The sequence below is a fragment of the Gossypium arboreum genome, chromosome 7, assembly GCF_025698485.1.
Source record: "Gossypium arboreum isolate Shixiya-1 chromosome 7, ASM2569848v2, whole genome shotgun sequence".
Lineage (NCBI taxonomy): Eukaryota > Viridiplantae > Streptophyta > Magnoliopsida > Malvales > Malvaceae > Gossypium > Gossypium arboreum.
In genome coordinates this window covers 71,417,005-71,443,237 of record NC_069076.1, presented here as the reverse complement: position 1 = coordinate 71,443,237, position 26,233 = coordinate 71,417,005, and the positions used below count along the sequence as shown (strand labels likewise).

The 26,233-nt window shown below is 32.6% G+C and overlaps 1 protein-coding gene across 1 annotated transcript; it reads right to left on the bottom strand.

Annotated features, from left to right (window-relative positions):
- Positions 1 to 14,941: 14,941 nt before the first annotated feature.
- Positions 14,942 to 16,731, bottom strand: LOC108484094 (transcription factor MYB17-like). Its single transcript, XM_017787751.2, has 3 exons — positions 16,249 to 16,731; positions 15,910 to 16,039; positions 14,942 to 15,835 (listed from the first exon to the last, which is right to left on the bottom strand). Exons 1-3 carry the CDS (start codon positions 16,379 to 16,381, stop codon positions 15,211 to 15,213), a joined length of 888 nt encoding a protein of 295 aa, XP_017643240.1. The 5' UTR covers positions 16,382 to 16,731; the 3' UTR covers positions 14,942 to 15,210.
- Positions 16,732 to 26,233: the final 9,502 nt, after the last annotated feature.

Genomic DNA, 26,233 nt, shown 5'->3' with positions numbered 1-26,233 from the left:
AACAATCATCAACATCAACTCAAAATTCTGAATCAGAGTTTGAATCACATTGAGCCCATTTTGCTAACAATTCATTATCAACTTTCTGAGCTTCGCAAATTTGCTGTATAAATAATGGTCTCGCTTTCAACTCAGCTACAATCGAGTCGTCACTAGATAGAGTCATCTGAGTATTCATTACACGTAGTGAAAACAAAGATTTCTGACTTAAAGCATTAGCCACAACATTAGCCTTTCCCGGATGGTAGTCAATCACTAGCTCGTAATCTTTTAACAATTCAACCATCTTCGTCGTAAATTAAAATCTTTCTGAGTCATTAAGTATTTCAAACTCTTATGATCAGAATAAACATGACATTTTTCACCGAACAGATAGTGGCACCAAATCTTCAAAGCAAATACAATCGTAGCTAACTCAAGGTCGTGCGTCTTATAGTTCTTTTCATGCGGCTTTAACTGTCTCGAGGAATAAGCTATAACTTTGCCTTCTTGCATCAAAACATAACCTCGATTGTTCAATGAAGCATCACTGTAGATCACAAATTCTTTACCCGATTCTGGTTGTACTAACACTAGAGCTTCAGTCAATAAGGCTTTCAACTGATCAAAACTTTTCTGACACTTTTCAGACCAATCAAATTTCACATCTTTCTGAAGTAGTTTCGTCAACGGAGTTGCAATCATAGAAAAGCCTTTTATAAATCTTCAGTAATAACCAACAAGTCCAAGAAAACTGCGAACTTCAGAAACATTTCTCGGAGGCTTCAAATCCAGAATAACTGAAATTTTGCTCGAATCGACTCAAATACCTGATGCTGACACAATATGTCCCAGAAAACCAAATTCTTGTAACCAGAATTCACATTTGCTAAACTTCGCATACAATTGCTTATCTCGCAAAGTCTATAGCACTATTCTCAAATGCTCGGCATGTTCATTTTCATCACTCAAATAAATCAAAATGTCATCAATGAATACAATGACAAATCGATTTAAATATGATCTGAAAATTTAGTTCATCTAATCCATTAAGATAGCAGGTGCATTCATTAATCCGAAAGGCAAAACTAAAAACTCATAATGACCATACCTCATTCGAAAAGCAATTTTCGGAATATCTGAATCTTTTACTCTCAACTGATAATAACCTGATCTCAAATCTATCTTCAAAAATACGGTTGCTCCTTTCAACTGATCATACAAATCGTCAATTCTGGGCAGAGGATATTCATTCTTGATAGTCACTTTGTTCAACTAACGATAATCAATGCACATTCTCATCGTGCCATCTTTCTTTTTCACAAACAGAGCAGGAGCACCCCAAGGTGAGAAACTCGGTCTTGCAAGTCCTCTATTAGTCAATTCTTGCAAATGAGACTTTAATTCTTTTAATTCAGTTGAAGACATTCTATACAGAGCTATCAAAATCGGAGTAGTTTCCGGTGCTAACTTAATGCCAAATTCAACTTCTCGAATCGGAGGTAATCCTGGAAGTTCTTCAGGAAACACATCAGGGAATTCACAGACAACAAGTACCGATTCCACTTTCTTTTCTGTTACTTTCGAATCAATCACATAAGCAAAGTAAGCTTCACAATCTTTTCTCACAATACTCAGAGCTTTCATTAACGAAATCACAGCCGATAACCCATTCAAATCACTAGATTCAATTCGGACTATTTCATCATTCTTGCATCTCAAATTAATAGTTTTCTGTTTGCAATTCACAATAGCATCATGCAAAGTTAGCCAATCCATGCCCAAAATTATATCAAACTCATCAAAAGGTAATAACATCAGATCAGCCGGAAAACAAATATCTCAAAATATTAACGGACAATTCTTGTAGACTTTATCAACCAAAACACATCTGCCTAGGGGGTTCGATACTTTAATTACAAATTCAGTAGACACTACAGGCAAAGTCTTATTGTTCACTAAGTTCATGCATATATAAGAATGCGTTGATCCAGGATCTATCAAAGCAACTACAGATGTATCGTAAAGAGTAAAAGTACCCGTAATCACATCTGGAGACGAAGCTTCCTCACAAGCTCGAATGGCGTAGGCTCTGGCAGGTGCACGAGCATCAGATCTAACAGTCGTATCTTTAGTTCCCCTCTGACTGCCACTTACATTACCTGTATTTCTGGGCGGTCTACCTCGAGTTAAGGTGTTACTCTGTCTCGAATTTTGCACAATCTCTTGCTCAACAGACTCAGGACAATCACGGATAAAATGATCTAAAGATCTACATTTGAAACAAGCCCGATCATATAGTCTATAATTGTCAGGATGTCTTTTACCATAGTGTTTACACTTAGGTCAATCAGATCAGACATTTCCAACACTAGCAACAGAAGTAATTGGAGCTCTGAAGCTTGAATGTGATCTTACACGATCTCTACTTGAATGCCCCACATTAGCCTTTGAATGGCTAAAATCATTTTGGAACTTCTTTGTCGCAGACTGAAATGATTTACTTGCGGATCTCTTTCTCACATCTCTAGATTCTAAGTCAGCTTTTCTTTTCTCTTTCCTGAGTTCTTCAACTTTACATGCCCTTTCAACCAACACTACAAATTCTTTTATTTCCAGAATCCTGACTAACAATTTGATGTCTTTATTCAAACCATCCTCGAATCTCTTGCACATAATTGCTTCAGTCGAGACAAATTCTCATGCATACTGACTTATCTCACAAATTCTCGCTCGTATTCTGTAACAGACATACGGCCTTTTTTAAGCTCAAGAAACTCTTTATGTTTCTGATCAATAAATCTCTGATTGATGTATTTCTTTCGAAATTCAGCTTGAAAGAAATCTCAGGTAACTTGTTCTCATGGAACTATGGATATCAACGTCTTCCACCAATGATACACCGTATCTTTCAAAAGTGAAACGACACATTTTATGCATTCGTCTAGAGTCAATGACAATTCATCGAACACTTGTATTGTATTCTTTAACCAGAATTCGGCTCTCTTGGCATCATAATTAGTAGTAGCACAAAACTCTTCGGCCCCATGTTTTTTAATTTTATCAACTGGAGGCTTATTCAACTGAATCAGATTAGCTTGCGGCATGATAGGAACTTGTGGAGGATTGACCGGGGGTGAAAGTTGCGGCACATCCGGATTAGTTCAGATATATTGGGTGAACCAATCGATTATCATCTAGAAGAAGGCTTGTTTAGCCTCTCCCTCATGACTACTCGTAACAGGTCTAGAATCAGATTGCACTGCCCCTTTAGTGGGAGCAGGTGCATTACTCTCAAAATTGTCAGCTACGGCTCGTTCGGGATCCATTTACTATAGGAAAACACATTTTCATTGTCAGGATTCATTACACTATCGCAGTTCATAAATATGGCATGTATAGCTAGACTCACATATGCTACGTTAGTCCTAGAATTAACTAAACTGTAGCTTTGATACCAACCAAATATAACACCCCTAACCCGTATCCGTCCCCGGACTAGGGTTAAGAGGCATTACCAGACATATCGAAACATTTCACAAACATTTCATAATCATCACAACATTAAAGTCACTCCTCATTACTGAGTCTCTTACATAGGTCAACGAGACATTAAACATGCTTTAGAAAGGGGTCGGGACTAAACCGAACTCATACAAAATTTTTCAAAACTTGAACATTTTTCAAAGTTATAAAGGTCACACGCCCGTGTGAGTAGGCCGTGTGCCTCACACGGCATTAGACACGCCCGTGTGTTTAAGCCGTGGCAAAACAAGGCATACATACTGACTTATCCACACAGCCACAAGACACGCTCGTGTCTTAGACAGTGTGAAAATTAGGGAGGCTACTGACTTGGGTCACACGGCCAGTCACACGCCCGTGTGTCTATCTCGTGTTTGAAACTGACTTGGACACAAGGCCTAGCACACGCTCGTGTGTGCGACCGTGTGGTCTGGCTAGGCTCATTTTGAAATGGCCATTGAGCAACACGGCTGAGGCACACGACCGTGTCCTTACCCGTGTGGGAAAAAATAGGCCATTTACAAGGCCAATTTGCCACCCATTTTGGGTCTTCCCTACAAGCAACAAATAAGAATCAATAACACCTCAAATTCAACCAATTTCAATCACAAAACAACCATCATTCATGCCATATCATTATCAACCCATTTCATACTTTCAATCCAAACCAAAACATGTGAAATCATAAGCCTAAAACACACCAAAACATATATTTCCTAATTTCAATATACCTCATTCAATCTCATACCATGAACTTACCAATTCCTCAAATAAACATATACAAAACTTACCAAATTGACCAATTCTCTTGGCCATTAAGAACACATCATACATACCATTTCTTAACACATCAATATACCAAAACCAAATCAAATATCAACTTAAATTTAGCCATATCACATGGCATGATATACACTTACAAAACATAATCAAGAACTTCTAGTCTATACATGTCATACTTTAATATATACATTTTCAAAAGGTACCAAAATAGAGTCGATAGTATGGTGATAATCCTCGACGATCCCCGAGCTCTCGATAGCTACGATATCTTTAAAACAATTGAAAACACACACAAAGTAAGCTTTCAAAAGCTTAGTAAGTCATATACAAATAAATTTATCACAATTCACAACTATAAACCAATTCATTTGTATGAATCATGGTATAACTAAATATCAAGTTCATATTTCTCATTTAGCTCAAATACTCATAACCATTTGCTCATATGTACATCACATTTCCACATAATACAAACATATTTCATATATTCACACATATATACATATGCTTACCTTTCATTCTAAATCTTAATATACATTTCAAACATACCTGAATCGGTTACATGTTCACATAGTCATTCATTTTCTCGAAATACCCGTTGAACCGTTCAGAATCTATAAGGATACTCGAATAGCTCGGAAAGCTCGTACAATGGCAACATCTTTAAGGTGGTCCTACATGTAATCAAATATCGATGCCACCGTCCCAGACAGGGTCTTACATGAAATCAAATACGATGCAGATGTCCCAAACATGGTCTTACACGTAAACCTAAGTTGATGCCTATGTCCTAGACGTGGTTTTACACGAAAACACATATCGAATCCTATGTCATGACATATGTATCCTAACTATTCCTATAGTTCGTACGGGGCTTTTCGGACGTTGAAACACTGTTGATGCTTTCACAATTCCACATATTCATCTTTCAAGCCATTATTTTCATTTTAATAACATATAAGCATAATTAAATTGATTCAAACACATTTATTTGTATATCGATTTACCTCATATGGATTCGAACAAATAGAATTAACTACTCGATGACTTTCGACTTTCCCCTGGTTTAATTCCGTTTTCTTTGGTTCTTGATCTTAAATAGCCAAGATTAGTGCCGAACCCTAACTTGAGTTTTTCTCCTTCTTTTTCTTAATATTTTTGGCAAGAATGATGAATTAAACACTAAATTTATGTTTTTTTATTAATATTAACATAAATATACATTTTACCATTTTAACCTTATTATAAACATATAATAAACACATAATAAATGGTCATTAATGTCCATTAACCATGTTAATGGCCCATTTACAACATAAGGACCTTACATTTTAAAAGTCATAGCAAATAGGCACTTTTTAACTTATAGAATGCAAAATTTTCATTTTACACAATTAGGTCCTTTTATCAAATTAATCACACAAACGATCAAATTTTCATATGAAATTTTCACAGATATCAATTCATATATAATAAATACGGAAAATAATATTAAAATTCTTTTCTGAATTGAATTTGTGATCCCTAAATCACTACTCCGACTAGGGTCTAAACAGGGCTGTTACAACAATTATTAGAGCTTAATTGTATATGCCCGATTGGTCCCTCTGCTAGTTCAACAAAAGCTCGACCAAACTGAAATTAGATCAGAAGAAAATTCTATGACTTTGGAAATAATTTAATTAAGTCGATTTATTTGATGTGAAATTAAATTAGGCAATCGTGAGAATTGTTCAACTAGAAATTTTGATTAAAAAAATTTCTTGAAAAATTAATTTGAAAAATCTTAGTGATTTTTTTGGAAAATTAATTTTGATCAAGTACAATTAAATTAATCAAATTAATTAAATTTAATATGATATGTTTGAAAACTAATTTTCAAATCAGACAATTGGCCCAATGGGCAATTGAACTTAAAAGATAGACCTAAGATCAAAAATTGGGCCTAAGAATCCAAAACCGAGATCTAGACCTAAAAATTGGTCGAACCAAGCCTGGTATGTGAAACTAGGTTGACGGTCCAACTGATGGTTGGACCGAATCAATCAGGCTGTCACTGACCCGAACCAAACCAGCAACAATCAAACGGACTCGAAGTGCTGTGAGGGTGTAGCACCTGCGATGGCATCACCGAACACGACGGTGCTAGTGGTGGCGACAACGACATTTCAATTGTCGGTGGGTGGTCCTATGACGGTTGTGCAGTGGAGGAATCACACTTTTACTGGGACTCTACTGGATAATTTGATTTCAAATTAATTATTCCAAAAATAATATTAATTTAATAAATTTAATTTTAATACTTATCCTGATAGTATTTTATTAATTTAATATTAAAATGATTATCTTAATAGTGACTTAAACATGTTTATTGATGGATGTGGGTTCAAATGTGTTTTTATAATGTTTTAAAACGATTTGGAACTTATTGATATCTTTTGACGATGTTCGGGAGTGCTTTGCAGTTTTTTGAGCTAATTTTCAAGTCCCCTACACCTAAGTGTCGGTACCTTGCCTTTAGGTATCGATACTTGGCAAGTTAGTAGCCAAAATGCTACATTATCAAGGCTAGGTACCAAAATATAGGGTCTATGTATCGATACCTTTGCACATGTATTCCTAAATTTGTGTTTTTCAAGCCAAAAACAACTTCAAACAAGGTCCAAATGATATAGTTTTACAACAAAACCTTAGAAATGATTTGAAAAGTGTTTTAAGACATTTAAAATGACCTTTTAATAAATCAAAGTGAAATTTGAATAAATTTTCAATAGATTGCTTTATTGTTTTACCTCCAGAAGTGTGCCTTTTAAATCGGATAAGTAAACAAAAACTAGTTTTATCTTTTTACCTTATCCTAACACTTGAAAATCAGTTTGTTTAAAGTTTGAAAATGTACCAAATGGGTTTATAAATGGGTTATTATGGATGATTGATATCCTTAATGTAACACCTCAAACCCGGCCTAGGCGTTAAGACCAAGTCCGAAGAGTTACATTAACATTACTAGAAATACCAACTTTTATATAAAGAGTAAAATAAATCGTCTGATAGCTTATAACAATCATAAAGTCCAACCGATAATTCAACAGCGTTAGAAAGTCATAATACTAAGAAATACTGAAACTATTGATAATATAAATAAAGGTGAATATGTAGATTGACCGAGCTTTCACTATGCCGGCTCAATGTATGACTAATATAGATTCAATTAGAAGTACAATTATAATAATAAACTCTTAAACTCAAGTTTCATTCAAAATCAGAGATCATCCAGTACGGTTTTACACATTATTTGAATGGCAAAATAATTCCAGTTTAGATATAGAACAGATCAGAAACAAGTACAGTTATTCCTATCCTCATCCGCTACACACTATCTCAAACCAACCCGATTCACCGATAAGGGAGTTTATAACCGTTCCAACCCTACATACCATATAGTGTCAGTTCGACACATTCAATGTAATTGCAGATTGGCTGCCAGATCAATTATAATAGAACGCCAGATTAACATATAACTTGCAACTTAGCCACTGAATCAAACAAATGACTTCTTTTTTTACACAATCCCCATCCAATGCAAATGCAAATTACAAATATCAAGAATGCATACACCTTCATTCAGATTCAATTCATATTCAGATGGTACAGATCAATATCATTAGTAGTCATCACAATTAGTATCCGTTTATATACTTACAGCTCAGTATCAGATTATCAGATAGCAACTCATACGGTCTAATACAGATCATAAGTGCACTACGAAAGGCCTACGTTCGTTTTAAACAATACTTGTGCGACCCCACAAGCCTGGTACATGCATGTGTGCCTACCCGTGTGTCTTACACGGCCTAACACACGCTCATGTTATCTGCCTGTTGTGACAACCCTAAATTGACCCTAGTCGAAAAGTGGTTTCGGGACCACTAAACCGAGTCATAAAAAAAAAAATTAACCGTCATAGTTGATGCTCATTATATGTACATATGCATGTGTGAAAATTTCATGTTTGGATTTTGTTAATTGTAAGTGAATTTTATCAAATAGGACTTATGTGAGAAAATTTAGAAATGTGCTAGGCAAATGTAAAGTGGTCTATTAATGCATGTTGTGAAAATGATGGGTTTGCATGTCAATTTACCCAAAATTTAAGCATGGTGGCCGGCCATGCTATGAGTGGAAACATGTTGCAAACATGTTGGGTTAGTGGTTATGTTAGAAAGAATAAAATAATGAAAAAAGGAATATGATGAAAACAAAGGAAAAAAAAGTGTCCATCCTTTCACATTTTTTTCCTTGGCCGAATGTTCTAAGAAGAAGGGGGGGAAGAGCTTGAGAAAATCAGCTATGGTAGTTTGCTAGACTAAGGTATGTTTGATGTTGTCTATGAGATTCATGCATGTTTTTAGTTGTTAGTTTGAGTTCTACCTAGCCCATGGTTTAAATCTTTGCTATGGGATGGAGATGATATTCGCCATGGGTGTTGTCTTCTTGGTTGATGTTTGATGTTGTGGTGATGAGGCATGAAGATGAGTTAAGTTTGGCTAAGGTGGATTTGTGTTGATGTCATTTGCATGCTAAGTGTGAAGCTTTGTAATGATACATGTGTATGGTGCTTTTGATGTTGTGAATGGAAGTAGTGGAAAAGTAAAAAAAAATTTATGTAGAAATGTGGTATATGTGGATTTGTAGGATGTTACAAATATATGTGAAGCCATGCTAGATTAGGAAGAGTTCGGTCAAGTGTTCATGAGATGAAATTTTGTGTTTAGGTGAATTAAAGATGATAGTATAGTTGATATCATATATATATGTATGCATATTCGGCCATCAAATTAAGAGCATAGGTGATGTTGAGTCTAAGCTTTGCACATTGACCATATATATATATATGCATGTGTGATTGGATTATTGATAGTAGGCGATAGCATATGGTTATTAGTCGAATAGCTCAAAAACATATGGTAGGAAGATAAGAATTAGTCATGTATCTCCTATGATATGAAATCATTAATATTTTGATATAAATATTTAGCAAGGCAGTTAAACTAGTTAATTTGTTGATTAAGCTCAAGAAGTTAAAGGAGGAGAATCAAGCAAAGGCAAAGGAAAGAACATCGAGTAGCCGAGTTAGAACCGTTTTACCCAACACAAGGTAAGTTATTAAGCATATATTTTGTATTGATATAAATAATCATAATACCTATGTACTTATGCGAATGGAATGATATATAAGCGCATGAAGTGACAAAATTTATCGAGTGTAAAAAAAGAAGTGAGATGTATTGAGTTGCTGATTTTGGCACTAAGTGTGCGGGTATAAGCGTTTACTATAATGACATTGGCACTAAGTGTGCGAGTTTAATTGTATAGCACTAAGTGTGCGAGTTTGAATTGTATAGCACTAAGTGTGCGAGTTTGAATATTAAGCACTAAGTGTGCGGACTTCTTGTATATTTTGAATAATCATTAACGTTAAGTGTGCGACTTTATCGAGTAGATCATAGACAGCGAACGAGTAGATATTTTGAGTTCATAAGGAATAGATGTTATGTTTATATTTGGAACCGAGCTTGGTAAGTCTTGAACCTATGTGGTGATTATATTTGAAGTAGGAACATAATATTATTGTGGAGTAGATGAAATGCTATTATTAGTATAATCTAAATGAAAACAAAATGATGTGTGGAGATGCATCAAATATCATATCGAATATCATACGAGATGTCAATGGAGGCTTGGCTAGTTGAGGCGTGTAATCATAAATGTGCGTGAAATTATGGCATAGTCGGTATGGATGGAGTACCTAATCTTGCATTATTTGATTTCTTTTATGATATTTTATAAATGGACAGTAGTGTAATGCTTGTGACTTCTGAGTTATATACTCATTCGGTGTGTTTATTTGTCACTTGTTTAGGTTCCTTTGATCCATTTTGTGTGCTCGGGACCATCGTCAAGTCATCACACCAGCTTGCAACTTTTTGGTATCTTCTTCCTAGTTGGTCTAAGTGAACATTTCGGCATGTATAGGCTATTATGTTTTGTTTTAACTTTGGTATGTAAAACTTTGGATAGCCATGCGAAAATGGCTTATATACGTTTTGAGCATAATGTTATAGTCATCTTGAATGTATATGTTCATTAAGAGGCATGAAAACTATGTAATAGGTAAAGTCTACCTTAAAAATGGATGCTGATAACAGCAGTGACATGGATGTGAAAAATCACTAAAAATAGTATGAATGGAATTAAATAGTGAATAAATTATGTAATCGAACCTTGATGAATCTATTTTCATAGGAAAGTAACGAAATGATCATATGAATAGTATATTAGGAGATATTTCAGTTTTCGCGAAATAGGGCCAGGACGGTTTCTGGATTCCCTGTTCCGACTTTGGAAATTCATTATAAATTAACCAGAGATAATTAGAAGTTCTTCCATATATGTACAGATTCATTTTTGAGTCTACTTTCTATAGAAACAAACGACATCAGTATTGAAGCCCTGTACAGGGAGATATCCAAGTCGTAATGCCTGAAGGTCAGTGTGGTCGAACCCTGAAACAGGGGAGACTTTAACTAATAAACTGTACTAATTGGCTCAACCAAAAATTATAGAAAAAAATTTGTAGATGGATATATGAGTCTAGTTTCAGGAAAAATTTATGGAACTGGTTTTCAAATTTTGGAACTCGAGATATGATTTTTAAGGTGACAGTGATGCAGTTAGCCAGCTCATCTGGAAATTTAAAATGGACGGTGCAATAAGTGATTTAAGTCTGCGAACCCCTCGTGTCTGACTCCGGCAACGGTCTCGGGTACGGGGTGTTACACCTGTGGTCCCAAATAGCAAACAATGAGTCACACGGCCTGGTCACACGCTCGTGTAACTAACCTGTATGATCCTTATCTTGTATTCAGTAGGTTACACGGTTTAGACACACTTCTATATCCTTGGCCCATGTGAACCCTGCACTAACCTAATCACAGATGGCATGGATACACTTCCGTGTCCCTTGCTCGTATGGATCGTATTGGGTAAACAGCGAGTTACACGGCCTACCACACAACCTGTCACACAGCCGTGTGACGTCAACAACCATATTTTTCGAAGTCCAAAATTCACAAAAACTTAGGTTGTTGCTGTGCACCTGAAGTAGTTTTGAAGTAGGAGCAACATAGAAGACTCTCGAAGCCTAAAACAACCATTCAATAACACAATAAAACAATTTAATTGACAACAATACCCAATAACGTGCAGAAAACTATGTTAAAAGTTTCAACGCAAAACCTTCAACAATTTCAGACTTACCGACAAAATCAACAGCGATTACTCGAGTTATTCTGTTGAAGATCATTACTTCAAATATTCTCACCTAAAAAGAAACCAAACAGTTGCTTAAAATAAGATTTAACCAATCCGAGTTGTAAACAACTCTGACAAAAACAAACGAACCACCGTTTAACAAAAGTCCTATGATTAACGACATTCACACAATTAATCTAGTTGACACTAAAGATACTCGTACTTACCCGACAGCAGCAACAATCAAAACGTGTGAATACAAGCAACAATTGGATGAATGAAAAGAAAAGAAAGAAATGAAAAAGAAAGAATAAAAGGAAAGAAATGTATAGTAGCAAGAGAAGTAAATGTTTAATTTAAGTTAACCACCAATCGAAATTTTGACATTAAGCAAAAATATTACCTAACGCATACACTAAGACTCGAACACAAGACCAGAGGGTAAACAAATGCTTAACTAGTAAATCAACAGGCTCATTCTTAACATAGGTTTACACAGAATTAAGTTTAAGTCAACGACTCAATAACATAGATTAATTAAAATTGAATTAACAAAACTTCTAAGACACGACTCAAACTCCTGACCTTGAACACATTAGCAAAACACATAGCCACAAATACAAAGACTTTATTATGACAGAATTCAACGAGTAGATATTCAAATTTTTGGAGCGTTACAACTAAATTCGTTTACAATGAAATTTTTCCAAAGGAAGTTTTTTAAGTGTAAGTATCTTTTCAATATGGCATCACTAGCCCGTACCAATCATTGATACAAATGATGGGTGTTACAATCCTAGCTTGAAATACCAATATCCAACACTTCCTAATTTTATCTTACACAAACATTTAACTATATATTAGTAATTAAACTTTCCAAGAATTCTCAAAGCAATCAAGATCAAATAATAATCTAGGAGGATTGAGAAACACCATTTCTTACTTTATTAAAGTTTTCTCTCTCTAGCTTAAACTTTATCTTTCAAGACTCAACCTTTGCTGAAAATGGAGAGATTTAAGGTGGAAATGAGTTTTGGAGATGAGTTTCCTAGTGATTTTGACAAAAACTCAAGATTTGAGTATTGGGTTTTAAAGAGATTTCAAGAAAAAGCAAGAAAAATTAAACAGAAGAAGAGAGACTCCATGAGATAAGGGGTGGTCATGCAACAAATTGATAGGGATGAGTTTTTCATCTTTTCCCACTTTTTAAACCATTTTAAAAAATATTATTATAACAAGTCAAAGTCAACACACATCTTAAATGTGTGGTCCACAACTCATCTCACCACAATTCACATCCAATGGTCCAAAATAGTTCTAAATATCGAATATCTCATCAAAATAATATTTCCAAAACTTGATTTTTAAGAATTGACCAAAATCCCCTTATGTAATAAAATTATCATTTTGCCCTTTTTTTTTTGTCACTTTGCACAATTTCTTCACAACAATGTGTAAGTATCAAATCCAAATCTCAAAATTGACATTTAACTCTTAATAATAATTCTGAGATCGTAAAAATTACACTTTTTCTCTCTTCTCAATGTAAAATTTACGATTTAGTCCATGTACTTTCCAATCTCTCCAGTTTTATCCCAAAAGTGATTTTCATCACACCAATACATATTCCAACTTATTCTTATGACAATTAATCAACAACAATTCAACTTTCTTATTTTGGTCAAATATTCACTTTAGCCTTCTAACTTTTTTAAATTTTCAATTTGGTCTTTTTGCCTCATTTACACATCCAAAATGCTTTTTATTGATTTCCATTTTCAATACAATTTTTTCTTTCATAAAAATTATGTTTTTGACTCTTATTTTAAATTTTCTTGCAAATTCACTATACCCAATCTCGGAATAGTATCATGTATTATATTAAAAATTTTGGGGGTGTTACATAGCCGAAGAATAAACCAAAAATGAATCTAAAATCATTGTTAGCAAAAAAAAAGTACTCCATAAAAGAGTTTTAAAAGATCCCATATGTTTTTAAAATTTAAGGAAATAATAATAGACTAAAAATTCAGGAAATAATGATAAATTAAAATTCTATTACACTAGTATGCGTGTGGTAATTATGTATTTAGAATAAAAGGGTATGGTTAAAAGTTTCATATAATAAATAATGAAATATATGTTTTGAAACTAATTAATAATAACACATGTCATATGTACAATATTAAAATGAAAATATTAGATTAAATTATGAGTAAAATAAAATTTAAACATGTAAATATATCGATTAAAAATATTAAGCATAATACAATTGTTGATAATGGTGTTGCCATCAATATTGAGTTAATGTCGAGTTAACTTGTAATACTAACTCAATTAACAACATTATAAATATATACAATTGATGAAATAATAAAGTTTGCATAATAAAATTAAAGTGTACAAAACGTTTCAAGGTAAAGTTTTGTTTGAGAGGAGAAGTAAAAGTTTTATTGATGTAGAAGTCATGGGTAGTGGCAAAATTAGGGGCTAGCAGGGCCGACCCTCCTAAAATGAAATTTTTTCATATGACCCTTTTAAAGTTTTTAAAATTTTAAATTAGTAAAGGTAAAATTGTGCTTTAGCCTCCTAAAAATATAAAAATTTGATTTAATCATTTAAAAATTATAAAAAGATATTATATTAAAATGATGAAATTAAATTTTTTATCGTAAAAATTACAATTTAATTTTAACCCTAAAAGATTTTCTAATTTAGCATACGATCATGGGTTTGAATTTCACCATGTTAAAATTATCTATTATTTTTTTAAATAAAAAGACTAAAGAGCCTTAGAATAATATAGTTTATTTTTAATACTGAAAGATATTTTTATAATTTTTTAATTAAATTAATTTTAGGTTGTCTCGTTCACTAACTCAATTAAGGGTTAAATAAAAATATAAACATACAATTGAGGAGATAAAAAATCTGCATAATAATATTAAAATGTACAAAACATCTCAAAGAAAGAACTAATTTTTATTTTATTCGAAGTTAAAAATTTTATCGATGTAAATATGATAAATTTTAAATCTCTCCATATACAAATTATTTATTAATCTTTTAAAAATATAAAAAAATTAAAATTTCGTATAATAATATTACTTATTTTTTTATATTCATAATTTCTTTAACTGAATTAATTTTATATACTACAACTCAATCAAAGTATAGGAGTATAAATAGATTGATAATTTTGAAGTATTTTTAAAGAGTGATATTTGACAGCTTCAATTAGAGGTTTTTGTTTTCTTTTTACTCCGACTCCGACTCCGATTCAGACCATCGATTTCTGATTTTCTCAACGCTGTCAATAGCATAGGCTCAATGATCAGAATTCTGTGGCACAAGGGAATCATACATTTCCTCCATTACAGTTAATAAAATAAGCAAACAACCTGCAAAATCCCATATTAGAAGTTCCAAACGTTATAACTACTAGTTATATTATACTATATATGTGTCATAAACACTAGGTTCAATCATGGCATCACCTTAATAGGCAATATAAAATTTACCATATAGTTTGCCTTAGGCTCTAAAACTGGGTTCAATATTCAGTGGAAAAATATTTATACAAATCATGCCTTGAGATTGATATTTGAGTCAACATTGCAGGGGTGTAGCGTAAGTATCAACATCTTCCAAGAAGCTCATGTCATTGTTAATGGGGAAATCCAACAGCAGTTGCAGCGCAGTGTCTGATGAATCTTCGGACTCGTTCGAACATGATGAAAAAGATGCATCGAACATGATGGGATCCTCAGTCCGACTGCTTTTAGGGGTTGAAGACCCTGCTGCGATGGGCCCAACATCAACGGTGACACCCGAAACCGACCCACATTTTGTGGATGAAGAGGCTTGCGAAATAGGGCTTCTGCAATCGGTTTTAGCTTCTCCGTTCAATTTCCGAAACGATTCACCGACTTCGGAATTCCATAAGCGTAGGAAAAAGTCAGGGTCAGGTTTCACCGACGTTGGTGGTGAATTGAAGAACAGTGACCCCTTGGAAAGGCGAGCCTCGGCTTCCAGCCTAGCGCTCTCCCATTGAGCCATGTGACGGGTGGCAGGAGATGAACGTGGTCTGGTGGTTGGACCGCCAGAGGTGACCGGCTCGTGGGTCAGTGGGTCAACACCCATGCAAAGCAGGCGTTTCTTCAAGTGAGTGTTCCATAGGTTCTTGATCTCATTATCAGTTCGTCCTGGTAATTGAGAAGCAATGGCTGCCCACCTGGATTCCACGAAGATGAAATAAATGAAACTCTTTTAAGAAATTAATAAGCTAAGAAATGAAGAAAAAAAAACCTGTTTCCAAGAATGGCATGAAGCTGGATGACAAGCTTCTCTTCGTCAAGAGTGAAGGGGCCGCGTTTTATGTCAGGCCTAAGATAATTTGTCCACCGAAGCCGGCAACTCTTGCCGCAACGACGAAGACCTGTCAATGTCGAAATCAGTCCCTTTATGGGTTGTAGAGGACTCACACGACAAAATAGAAACTTCCTAAGTGCTTCAAAGTTCAAACAAAGTGTACAAACTATATATATACAAAATAGTACAAGATATTGACAAGAAGCAGATAGAATTTATGAGAAAAAGGGGTTTTGTAGGAGTGAAGTGAGGAGGCAAAAATGGAGTCAAAATCACCAGCAAGCTTAGGAAGAGAACGCCAGCTTCCATGGCCATGTTTGTTGATGTAATTTATAAGTATCTCATCTTCTTCAGGACCCCATGGCCCTTTCTTCAAACCTTTCCTCTCACAACATGGCGTCCTCCCCATTCCCTTTTCCCTAATTTATGATTTCAGAATGCCAAAACAACACCAATTTTCAGAATGAAAAAGAAGGCTGAGTGGGGGTGTTTCTGAGTGATGAAATGCTATAAAGTAGAATCATAAAAAGAAGTACAAGAAGACGGTGAAAAGAGATGGGTTTTAAAAGAAGGCAGTTTGATGTTATCTAGGCAAATTGAAAGTGATTATTATGTAATAAATATAAAAGTAGGGCTCATACAAGCAAGCAACAAGGATCAGCGAGTTTCAAGCTGACTTGCACTGCTTTTCAATTAATATGGAGGTAATATAAAACAGTGTACGTATGCACGTATTTATGTTGATTGAAGAAACACTTGAATGTTGAAAACACTTATCATTGAGAGGAGATAATAAAACAAGAAAAAGATTGTACAAACAGTGAAGAGAGTTAATGAGGGGTTCCTGTTTTTGAGGTTTCTGAGTTGCAGAGAAATAGAAAGAAAGAAATCAAAAGAAATAAAGAGAGAGAAAGAAAGTGCAATGAAGATGGAAGGAAAAGCATTAATAATGGATTCTCTGAGAGAAAGGACAAAAATATATGCAAGGGATTAATGGCGATGACAATGACATTGGCCATGAAATAACTCACCCCACATAAATACCAAGTGTTGGGTGGGAATTGGGGGCAGAGAGAGGGGTGGGATTGGCTCCTGGGGGTGGACTTTTCAGTTTGGAAAATCAAACTAATGAATGGAGAAAGGGAATGATTTTATTTTTGGGGAGCAAAAGCCTAGGAGATTGAATTGAAGGGTTCATTTTCTTATTAGCTTTGTGTGGATATTGTGAGAAAATGAAATGTTTTTCATTTTCTTTTAAAAGTTGAAGATAGAAATGGCAATAAATTTGGTCAATGGCAAGCAGAATATAATTTGGGGGTGAAATCAGGTCGGTTTGTAATTATTACATCTCATTGCAGATGATATTATCCCATGTCTCTTTTACTGATTTTTCGTTTAATTTATACCTAACTTTAGAAATTATTATTTTAGGTAATTTTTTATAAATTATTAATAAATTTATATTTTAATTATTTATTTTAAATCATTAATTATTCTAAATTTTTAATTTAAGTTATTTACCAATTTCTATCACTCTCGTTATAAGTCCAATCATATTCAAAAGAAAAGTTTGAGCTACGAAAGTTTTATTTAAATTGTTTGATTGTTAATTTTTTGTAAGAAAATAAATATAAACTACTTAGCTAGTCATCTAACTTTTACCCCAAAATAAAATTTTTATAATTTAGTCATCCAATTTTATGACACTTTCATTTTAGTCATTCAAGCTTTAACTTTCTAACGATGGTTGATTATACACATCACATCATGTTTATACTTTCATTTTAATCACCTAACTTCTAAGTTACTTCCATTTGTGTCACACGATAAATATTTTTTAAAGTATTAATCGGGTAAATAAATACTAAAGTGGAAAAAAGGGTATAAACTAAAATAATACATTAAAATTTGTCAAATTATACTTATTTATCTAGTTACCAAAAATTCTAATTTTTAAAAATATTAAATTTTAAATTTCAAACATCAAAATCAATTAAATTAATTGTTGAATTTTTTTATCTTTCATAATGCCAATCAATTTGTTCTTGTAATTTTGAAATTGATTAAAATTCTATTATATGTTTCTAGATTATTCTTAACAAAATTAACTGAAATAACTCATATTTAATAATTGTTTACAAAATTTAAAATTCTTTTGACTATATTATCTTAAATCTTCCATGCTAAGCTAAAAGCAAAGAAAAATCCTTACACTTAATTAAATTAACTATTTATTCTTCATTTGGGTAAAGAAGTGATAAAAATTCGAGGTTTGTTTAGCATGAAAGATAAAACTAATTAATTGTAATGATTTTTCTTTGTTTTTATCTTAGCATGGAATATTCAAGAACATATAATAACAAAAGAAAAAAGAAATTGGGCGTTGTAGACAATCATTAAGTATTAGTTATTTGAGTTGAAACATAAAATAAAATTTTAAATTTTAGAAGGAGATTAATTTAATTAATTCAATATTATAGTAACAAATCAATTGACACAATTAAGGGATTAATTTTTTAAATAATTTATTTAATTGATTTTTGATGTTTTAAAATTTAAATTTTTAATATTGAAAAAATTAAAACTTCCGACAAAGGGGTATACAAGTACAATTTGATTTTTTAATTGATTATTTTAGTTTCTATCACTTTTCATTTTAATTCTTAATGTGCTTTTACCCCCAATCAATACTTGAAAATTATATTTTTTGGGTGACCAAAATGAAAGCAACTTAGAAGTTTAATGACCAAAATACAAGTTTTAAACATGATGTAACATGTACATTTAACTATTGTTAGAGATTTAATACTTAGGTGACTAAAATTAAAGCGCCTTAAAAGTTGGGCGACGAAATCACAAGGATTTCATTTTGGATGACCAAAATGAAAGTGCCCTAAAAGTTGGGTGACCAACGATGTAGTTTATCTAAAAAAAAAGTCTTACTAGTGAGCTCCAAGCAATAATTCGACGGTCAGTACAGTGGATCAATATCATTGACGAGTAGAATAACTTATCTTAGATCCAAATCAATCTGGCGATCAATATTTAAGATAACAAAGAAAATTGTTTGGATTTTGGTTTGCAGATTTATGACTTTCAAAGCTATTTCAAGAAAAAAAATTGAAATGTAGAAGAGAAGGGGAAGAAGAACTTTCGATTGGTTCAAGTGGAGAGAACAAAGGTCATACAACAGTGTTTAATAGCATAATGACTTAAATGAAAACTTTCAATTAGTTCAATGATCATTTAGTAACATTTTGAAGTTGAGTGACCAAAAATAAACTTATTAATAGTTTTGTGACATTGGGTGTAGTTTACCCTAAATTATTTTGGCCCAATTTAATACTTGAATTTGGGATTTAGGGCACTTCTCTCCTCATTAGCCCCTTAATCAATGTTATTGGAACCAGATTGAAACGGTTGAATCAAGAATTGGTTGGGGTACCGGTTCGAGAAAAGACTTTGGATTGATGAGTCGAAAACTAGTACGGATTGATGGAACCAATTTTAATCTTTTTCTAAATTTTCTAATGATCTATTTAATTGAACTATCCAAATTGATCAAATCAGTCTGACCAATTGGATCGATAAACCGATGACCTAATCGGTCGAATTCTAAAAAGCTTGTCCTTCATCTCTCATCTCTTATCTCTCATCCCTCTTTCCCTTTCCTTTCATCCCCATCTTTTATTTTCTCGTTTTCTCCATCTCCTTCCCCATCTTTCTCCTTTTTGGTCCTTTTAATTTCATAATAATATAAAATCTAATATTTCATGAAAAATTAGAAAAAAAACATAAAATTACTAAAAAAAACATGTCGAAAATGAATATGGATATATGGTTGTCCTAATTCAAATCTATTTTGACAACCAATTGTCCTGGTCCATTCCAATGTTAAATAATATTTCCAATATTTTATTTTTTTAGATTTATATATTTAAATTTTAAAACAATAATATATAAAAAATGGTATGTTAAAAAAATTATGTCTAGAGTAAATGGGCCAAATGATTGTCGAAATTCGAATAAACCTAAACAACTATTTACCTAGATTCATTCCCTATATGTAACAAGGTATACTTTTTTTTTTTGTATAAATTTTAAATTTTATTTTTTGCCACCTGTCAAAATGTGAGGGTGTCACATGTCACCATGCTATTGGTTGTCAATGGCACAACATCATATTTTAATGATGTTAGTTAGGTACCTAAAGTTGACTTAAAGTTTCCAAGTTAGGTACCAATTAGATCCTAAGAAAGGTTTAATTATCATGTAGGTATAAGTTAGCAAGTTTAAGTACATTCATATATACTAATCTTAAATGTAATAAGCACATCTAAAGCAGTACCATTCCACGTTTGCATCCTTTTAGGCCCAAATAGTGGAACTGAAGTTATAATATACTAGCTTTTAGAAAAGATATTATTAATGATACATTTAGTCCTCAATATTTTTTTTTTGTCAATTTAGCTTTTATTCTTTTTTTAGAGTTAAATTTGGTCATTATCCTTTTAAAAATAGTTAAATTACTTTTTAAAATAAATGTTGATTAAAATATTAGTTTATTTAATGATGTTGGCATGATAACTCGCATAACAGTCCACGTGTACTGTAGATTGACACAACACTTTACTTTATATGTCACATCAACAAATAATTAAAAATTTTCAAAATTCAAAAAAATATAAAAGTTCATAAAAACCTTTTAAAAATTAATATGACATACTCATGAATTGCTATATGAATTGTCATTTTGAAAATTTAATGGTTTAGTCAATATTTTCATTAAAAAATAACAATTAAACTTTTTTGAAAAGTTGATAGTCAATTTTAATTCTTTTTAAAAGGTTTAGAGTTAAATCTAACTAAAAATGAACAAGGGCTATTTTATCTATTTTTATAAACCAATAAATATAAAATTGAGTATTTTTATCTTTTCACATACAATTTAAAAACATATGCACATAATAATATTTAAATCCAAGGCTCCATAATCTTCCTTCCCTCAAATCTACCATTTCAACTAAAGTCACATTTAGTTTTCATATACTTTTATAAGGCTAAAATATGCTAGAAGTCCTTGCACTCCTCTAAATTTTAGAATTTAGTCTCCATACTTTTATTTTTAGGAATTTAGTTTCTCTACTTTTCAAATTTCAGGTCCAACTTTTAACATTCTTAATTTTTTTTTGTTAAATTCAGGTTAATTACAATGGCATTTTTTTTAATTACATACCTACCAAATGAGTTGTTTTTCTTTTATTTTAAAATATCACAACAATAAATTTAAAAAAAAAGTTTAACGATTTTAACAGTTAGACTTGAATTTTGAAATCTAAAAATAGATGAACTAAATTTCTAAAATAAAAATATAAAGACTAAATTCTAAATGTTCAAGAAATATAGAAACTTATGGCATATTTTAACCTTTTCATAAATTTGGTTTCCAAAAACAAGTTATGTGATATAGAATTTAAAAGTTAGTTATTTTCTATTATTGGATTTTTGTTTAATAACATTAATGAAACGATGCGTTTAGACATTAGCATAATTTAAGTAATACATCGTGTTTTAAGGGTGTAAGAGGGTTGTTATAACAACTGTAGTAAACTTTGGGGGTTGACATGTTGTTGGTCAAGTTATTGAGAAAAAATATCAAGAAAGTTTCAACTCAAGGGTATTAGAGCCTCTTAATTCTTCATGGTGGGTGATGGGGTTACCACACATACTCAGAAGAAGGTGGGAAAATTGCAACAAGAGCTCTCTAAGCTGTAAACCGATCTAGATAAGAAGCTAGAGGCTCGGTTGGCTAGCTTCAAGGATGATTTCCACATTGAACTTAAAAATAAGATGAAGACCCTATTTGAGTAGTACATTGGCAAATCAAACATTGATGTTGGCTCTCGTGTTGCTTAGGATAAAGGCAAAGGCATTCTTGGGGATGCTCCTCCAAGGTTTCCTCTTAAAAATCCTACCACTACTCATGTTATTTTCTAGGAAGATATGGGTTTGGGTTCATTATAGTATGGATTTTTAGAGGGTTGATCTTATCCTTTCAAGTTGGATTATCCCAAGTTTGATGGGACTAGTTTTCAATATTGGTTAACCAAGATGGAATAGTATTTTAAAAGGGAAAAGGTACTTGGCAATGCCAATGTTCATACAATCATGTTACATCTTAAGGGGAAGTCATTGGACTAGCACCATTTTTGCACTCAATAGCAATGGGGATTTCACCTGCTCGATTGGGATTCCTATGCTCAAAGTTTGAGGGATTAATTTGGTTCATAAACATTTCAGGATCCTATAGTTTATCTGATCTCCTTGAAGCAAAAGGGATTTGTTTATAGTTACCATAACTCTTTTGCAAGTCTCTTGAACCAATTACATCTTTCGTATAAGAAGCAGATAATAAGGTGTCTTTTCATTTTGGGAAAGGAAGTGGGACCATGTTATATAGTTATGGCCATTAAAGCTCAAGTAGACTTGAATGTTTCAAGTTCTTCTTTTCAACCGGACTCACAGCTCCTTTTGGATGAGTTCATTGAATTTTTTCAAAAGCCTAAAGGGTTACTTCACCCTTGACTACAAAACCACAATATCCCATTGATAGATGAACAACAAGTGGTGAAAGTCAAACCCTATAGATATCTTGCAGTGTAGAAAACTGATATGGGGAAAACGATTAAGGAAATGTTACAGGTTGGCATCATTAAAGACAATAACAATTCCTTTCACCAATTGTAATGGTGAAAAAGAAATATAGTTCTTGGAGATTATGCATCAATTATAGGAAATTGAACCAGCTCACTGTCAAGGACTGATTTCCTATTCCTGTGATTAAAGGATTGTTAGATAAATTAGGGAAGGCTTCTTATTTCTCCAAGCTTTGATTTGAGGTCTAGTCACCATCAAATCAAGATGTGGGAACTTGACATCCACAAGATTGCTTTTAGAACTCATGAAAGGTATTATGAGTTCTTGGTAATGCCATTTGGCCTCAACAATGCTCTTTCCAACTTCCAAGCATTTATGAATGTTGTATTCAAACCTCTATTAAGAAGGCCAATTCTTGTTTTTTTTTTTTAATGATATCTTAGTATATTCATCTACATGGACTGAACATTTGTTGCATTTGAGATAAGTCTTGGTCTTGTTGAGTAAGCATAATGTAACACCCCATACCCGACCCAATTGCCGGATTCGGACTACAGGGTGCTACATTTCATGTCCAAATTTAACTAGCATATTCTTTAATATTTCCGCAATTCATATTCACTTAATACAAATATTATTTAAACACGATTAGCTAATTGACTTTGCCATATACACAAATTTATTTCAATTATACACTTTTAATTTAAGATACAAAAATTTCACAAACTTTGGCATATTGAATATTTAGTTAGTTTTGAAATTTATCTTCTAACCATATCTAAGTACAAATTAGACTATGACCTTGAGGATTTACCTTTAGGCCGTCCTGTTGTATGCATATTACAACTAAAAAGCAAGCTTGCCTGAGCACGACAAATTTTGGCTTGGTCCCTCTTTGAATCCTTGAATTTCCCTTTTTACCTAAAAAACATAATAACACATACATAAGTTCAAATCAACTTAATGAGTGGTTCATACATTGTATTAGCGTAACACTAGCAAGCTTGAAATTCATGATTCAGATTTCATGTTTAACTTTATCTGCACTGGAACAATTTATCAATCCTGCTAGCGTAGACTTCTCATCACACATACCACCACTTCTCGTAGATTGGTATGTTATCTTCTATGTCATGAACTTCCTTTTCATCGCTACTCTTTATGGAACCCCTTGTGGATTATTTTCACTTGTCCATTTTTAATTATTAGATAACTAACATTGTATTAACGGCTTACCATTAGTACAAATGCAAAATACCTTCACTGACCATTTTATGAAGAATTAGCGTATGATAGTTAAATCCTACAGACACTCCCTTGGCAGATAGTTTTTGCAGCTTCCACTTGAAAGATAGACCATCTTAGAGAATATACCCTTTTACGAATTCCCATCTTCTTAGAAGGTAATAAATATATGGATACGGACTTACAGATTCATATATGTAGATATAGATTTATAAGAAAAGATCTTCATATAGAAATGGATTCCAATATGTGAGTGGTTCCGCGAACATTCATAAGATAGAATTTCATGTCCAACTTTGACACTAAGCTTAAAGAACAGATTTGGCGAATTGTCATAATTTGCATCTGTCTCGCAATAGCAGATAGCCCATATATAGTGGCCTACTCTTAGAAATAGAATACACGTAGGCAGCTTCATACTTGTAAGATAGTCTTTACGGACTCTCACTTATAAGACTGTCCTGATCGACTCTCACTTGCAAGATTGTCCTTTTGTAAGATAGTCCTAATGGACTGTCATATCTTTCATATATAGACTCATAAAATACAGATAGGAACAGATTCACATATGCGATCTATCTTTCGGAACTCCACTGGATTATGCCTTGTAAGTGAATCTAGTGGACCTCCCCAGATTATACCTTATAGGTGGTTTTAGCGTACCTCCCTAAATCATGCCATGGCTGTACAGCCCAAATTCTGCCTAGGCCTCGAAACCAATAAAAACCACCAAAACCAAAACCAAAACCAAATCAGACCCAATACCCAATTACAAAACCCAAAGCCCAAAACAAACCTAAACCCAACTAAACTAAACCTAACCCAAAACCTATCAACCCAATTAAAACCCAAACAAAACAACCCAAACCAAGCCCAATCTAACCCTAGCCCAAAGTTAACAGAAAAAAACAAAAATAACAAAACCCTAGGTGCGTCGCACCTAGGGTCTTTTGACCAGCAGCCTTAGCAGTCTGCCACGCCGCCTTGTCACGTTGCCACTTGCACCGCCCACTTGCCTGCAACGGAAAAGACAAATAAATTAAAAAAAAAACATTGTAAAATGGCTATAAAAGCCATTACAAATCCAATGTAAGGGAGGTTCTTTTTTACGATCACTATAAAAAAAAGAGAGTTTAAAAAATATAACAGTGTTCTATTTTATTTTATTTTTACGATTTTTTTATATATTTATAGTAATAAACAAAAATAAAAAAAGGGATTTTACCTGTTTTTGATTGCCCAAAAAATTATTTTTCAGCCGTAGTGATGATGCAGATCACCGATGACCGTGACCGGCGTGTGATTGATGGTGGACCTCTAGCAGGATTCTTAAGAGCTTTGAGAGAGAGGAGGAGAGAGTTTTTCAGTTTTTTATTTTTATTTTTGAAGGTTGGAATGATTTTTTGTGAAAATTTTTTACTTAAATATGGAGTCAGAAGGACGTCATTTTGGCCAACTCCCTCAGGTACCAAAACGACGTCGTCTTGAGCCTTAACCCGCGACCTGACCCACTCCAGGCCTAGGATCAGCGTGTTTTTAACAGAAGGGATAATTGCACTTTTAGCCCTTCCGCGTTTTTATAATTTTACAATTAAGTTTCTTTTATTTCTAATTTTGCCCTAGAATTTTGCTTTGATTTCATTTTAGCCCCGTGTAAAGTGCTGCATTTTGGAGGGCGGAGGCATTTTCCCCTTTAGTCCCTCCTTGTTATTCGCGAACTCAATTTTTTCCTTGTCTCTTTTATTCATTTTCATATTTGCCCTAAACGTTTGCTTTAAGTTCAATTCAGTCTTTTTTTTGTTATTTCGGCTATTTTATTAAATTAATTAATTTTAACATTATTATTATTATTATTATTATTACTATTATTATTTATTATCATTATTATTATTACTATTACTACTACTATTATTATTATTATTATTATTATTATTATTATTATTATTATACTATTAAACTGATTTAGTTAATATTTAATATTTGTTTGTTTATTTAATTATTTATTATTATTTTTATAGATTGGTTTTATTTTACTTTTACCCTTATTATTATCATTTTATTATCTATTTATTTATATCTTTTATATACTTTCAAAATTTTATATTATTTATTTTTATTATTTTTACTATTATTATTGTTATTAATATTTTATGTTCATTTTTACCTAAATTTTATATTTGTTTATACTAATTTATTTATTTTTCATTCTTTCGTTTTCAAAATACTTAAATTTAACTTCATGTATATGCATTTCATCTATTTTCTTATCACTATTTTATTTCATTTTTTATTTTTTATTACTATTATTACTTGATTAATATTAAATTTAATTGATTAATGCCATTGTTTATTTATTATT

Coding starts and splice junctions, on each gene's coding strand:
- LOC108484094 (XM_017787751.2), bottom strand. CDS start 16,381: ATGGGGAGGACGCCATGTTGTGAGAGGAAAGGTTTGAAGAAAGGGCCA. Junction 16,040..16,248: donor TTCTCTTCCTAAGCTTGCTG/GTGATTTTGACT, acceptor CGACATTGACAG/GTCTTCGTCGTTGCGGCAAG. Junction 15,836..15,909: donor CATGCCATTCTTGGAAACAG/GTTTTTTTTTCT, acceptor CGTGGAATCCAG/GTGGGCAGCCATTGCTTCTC.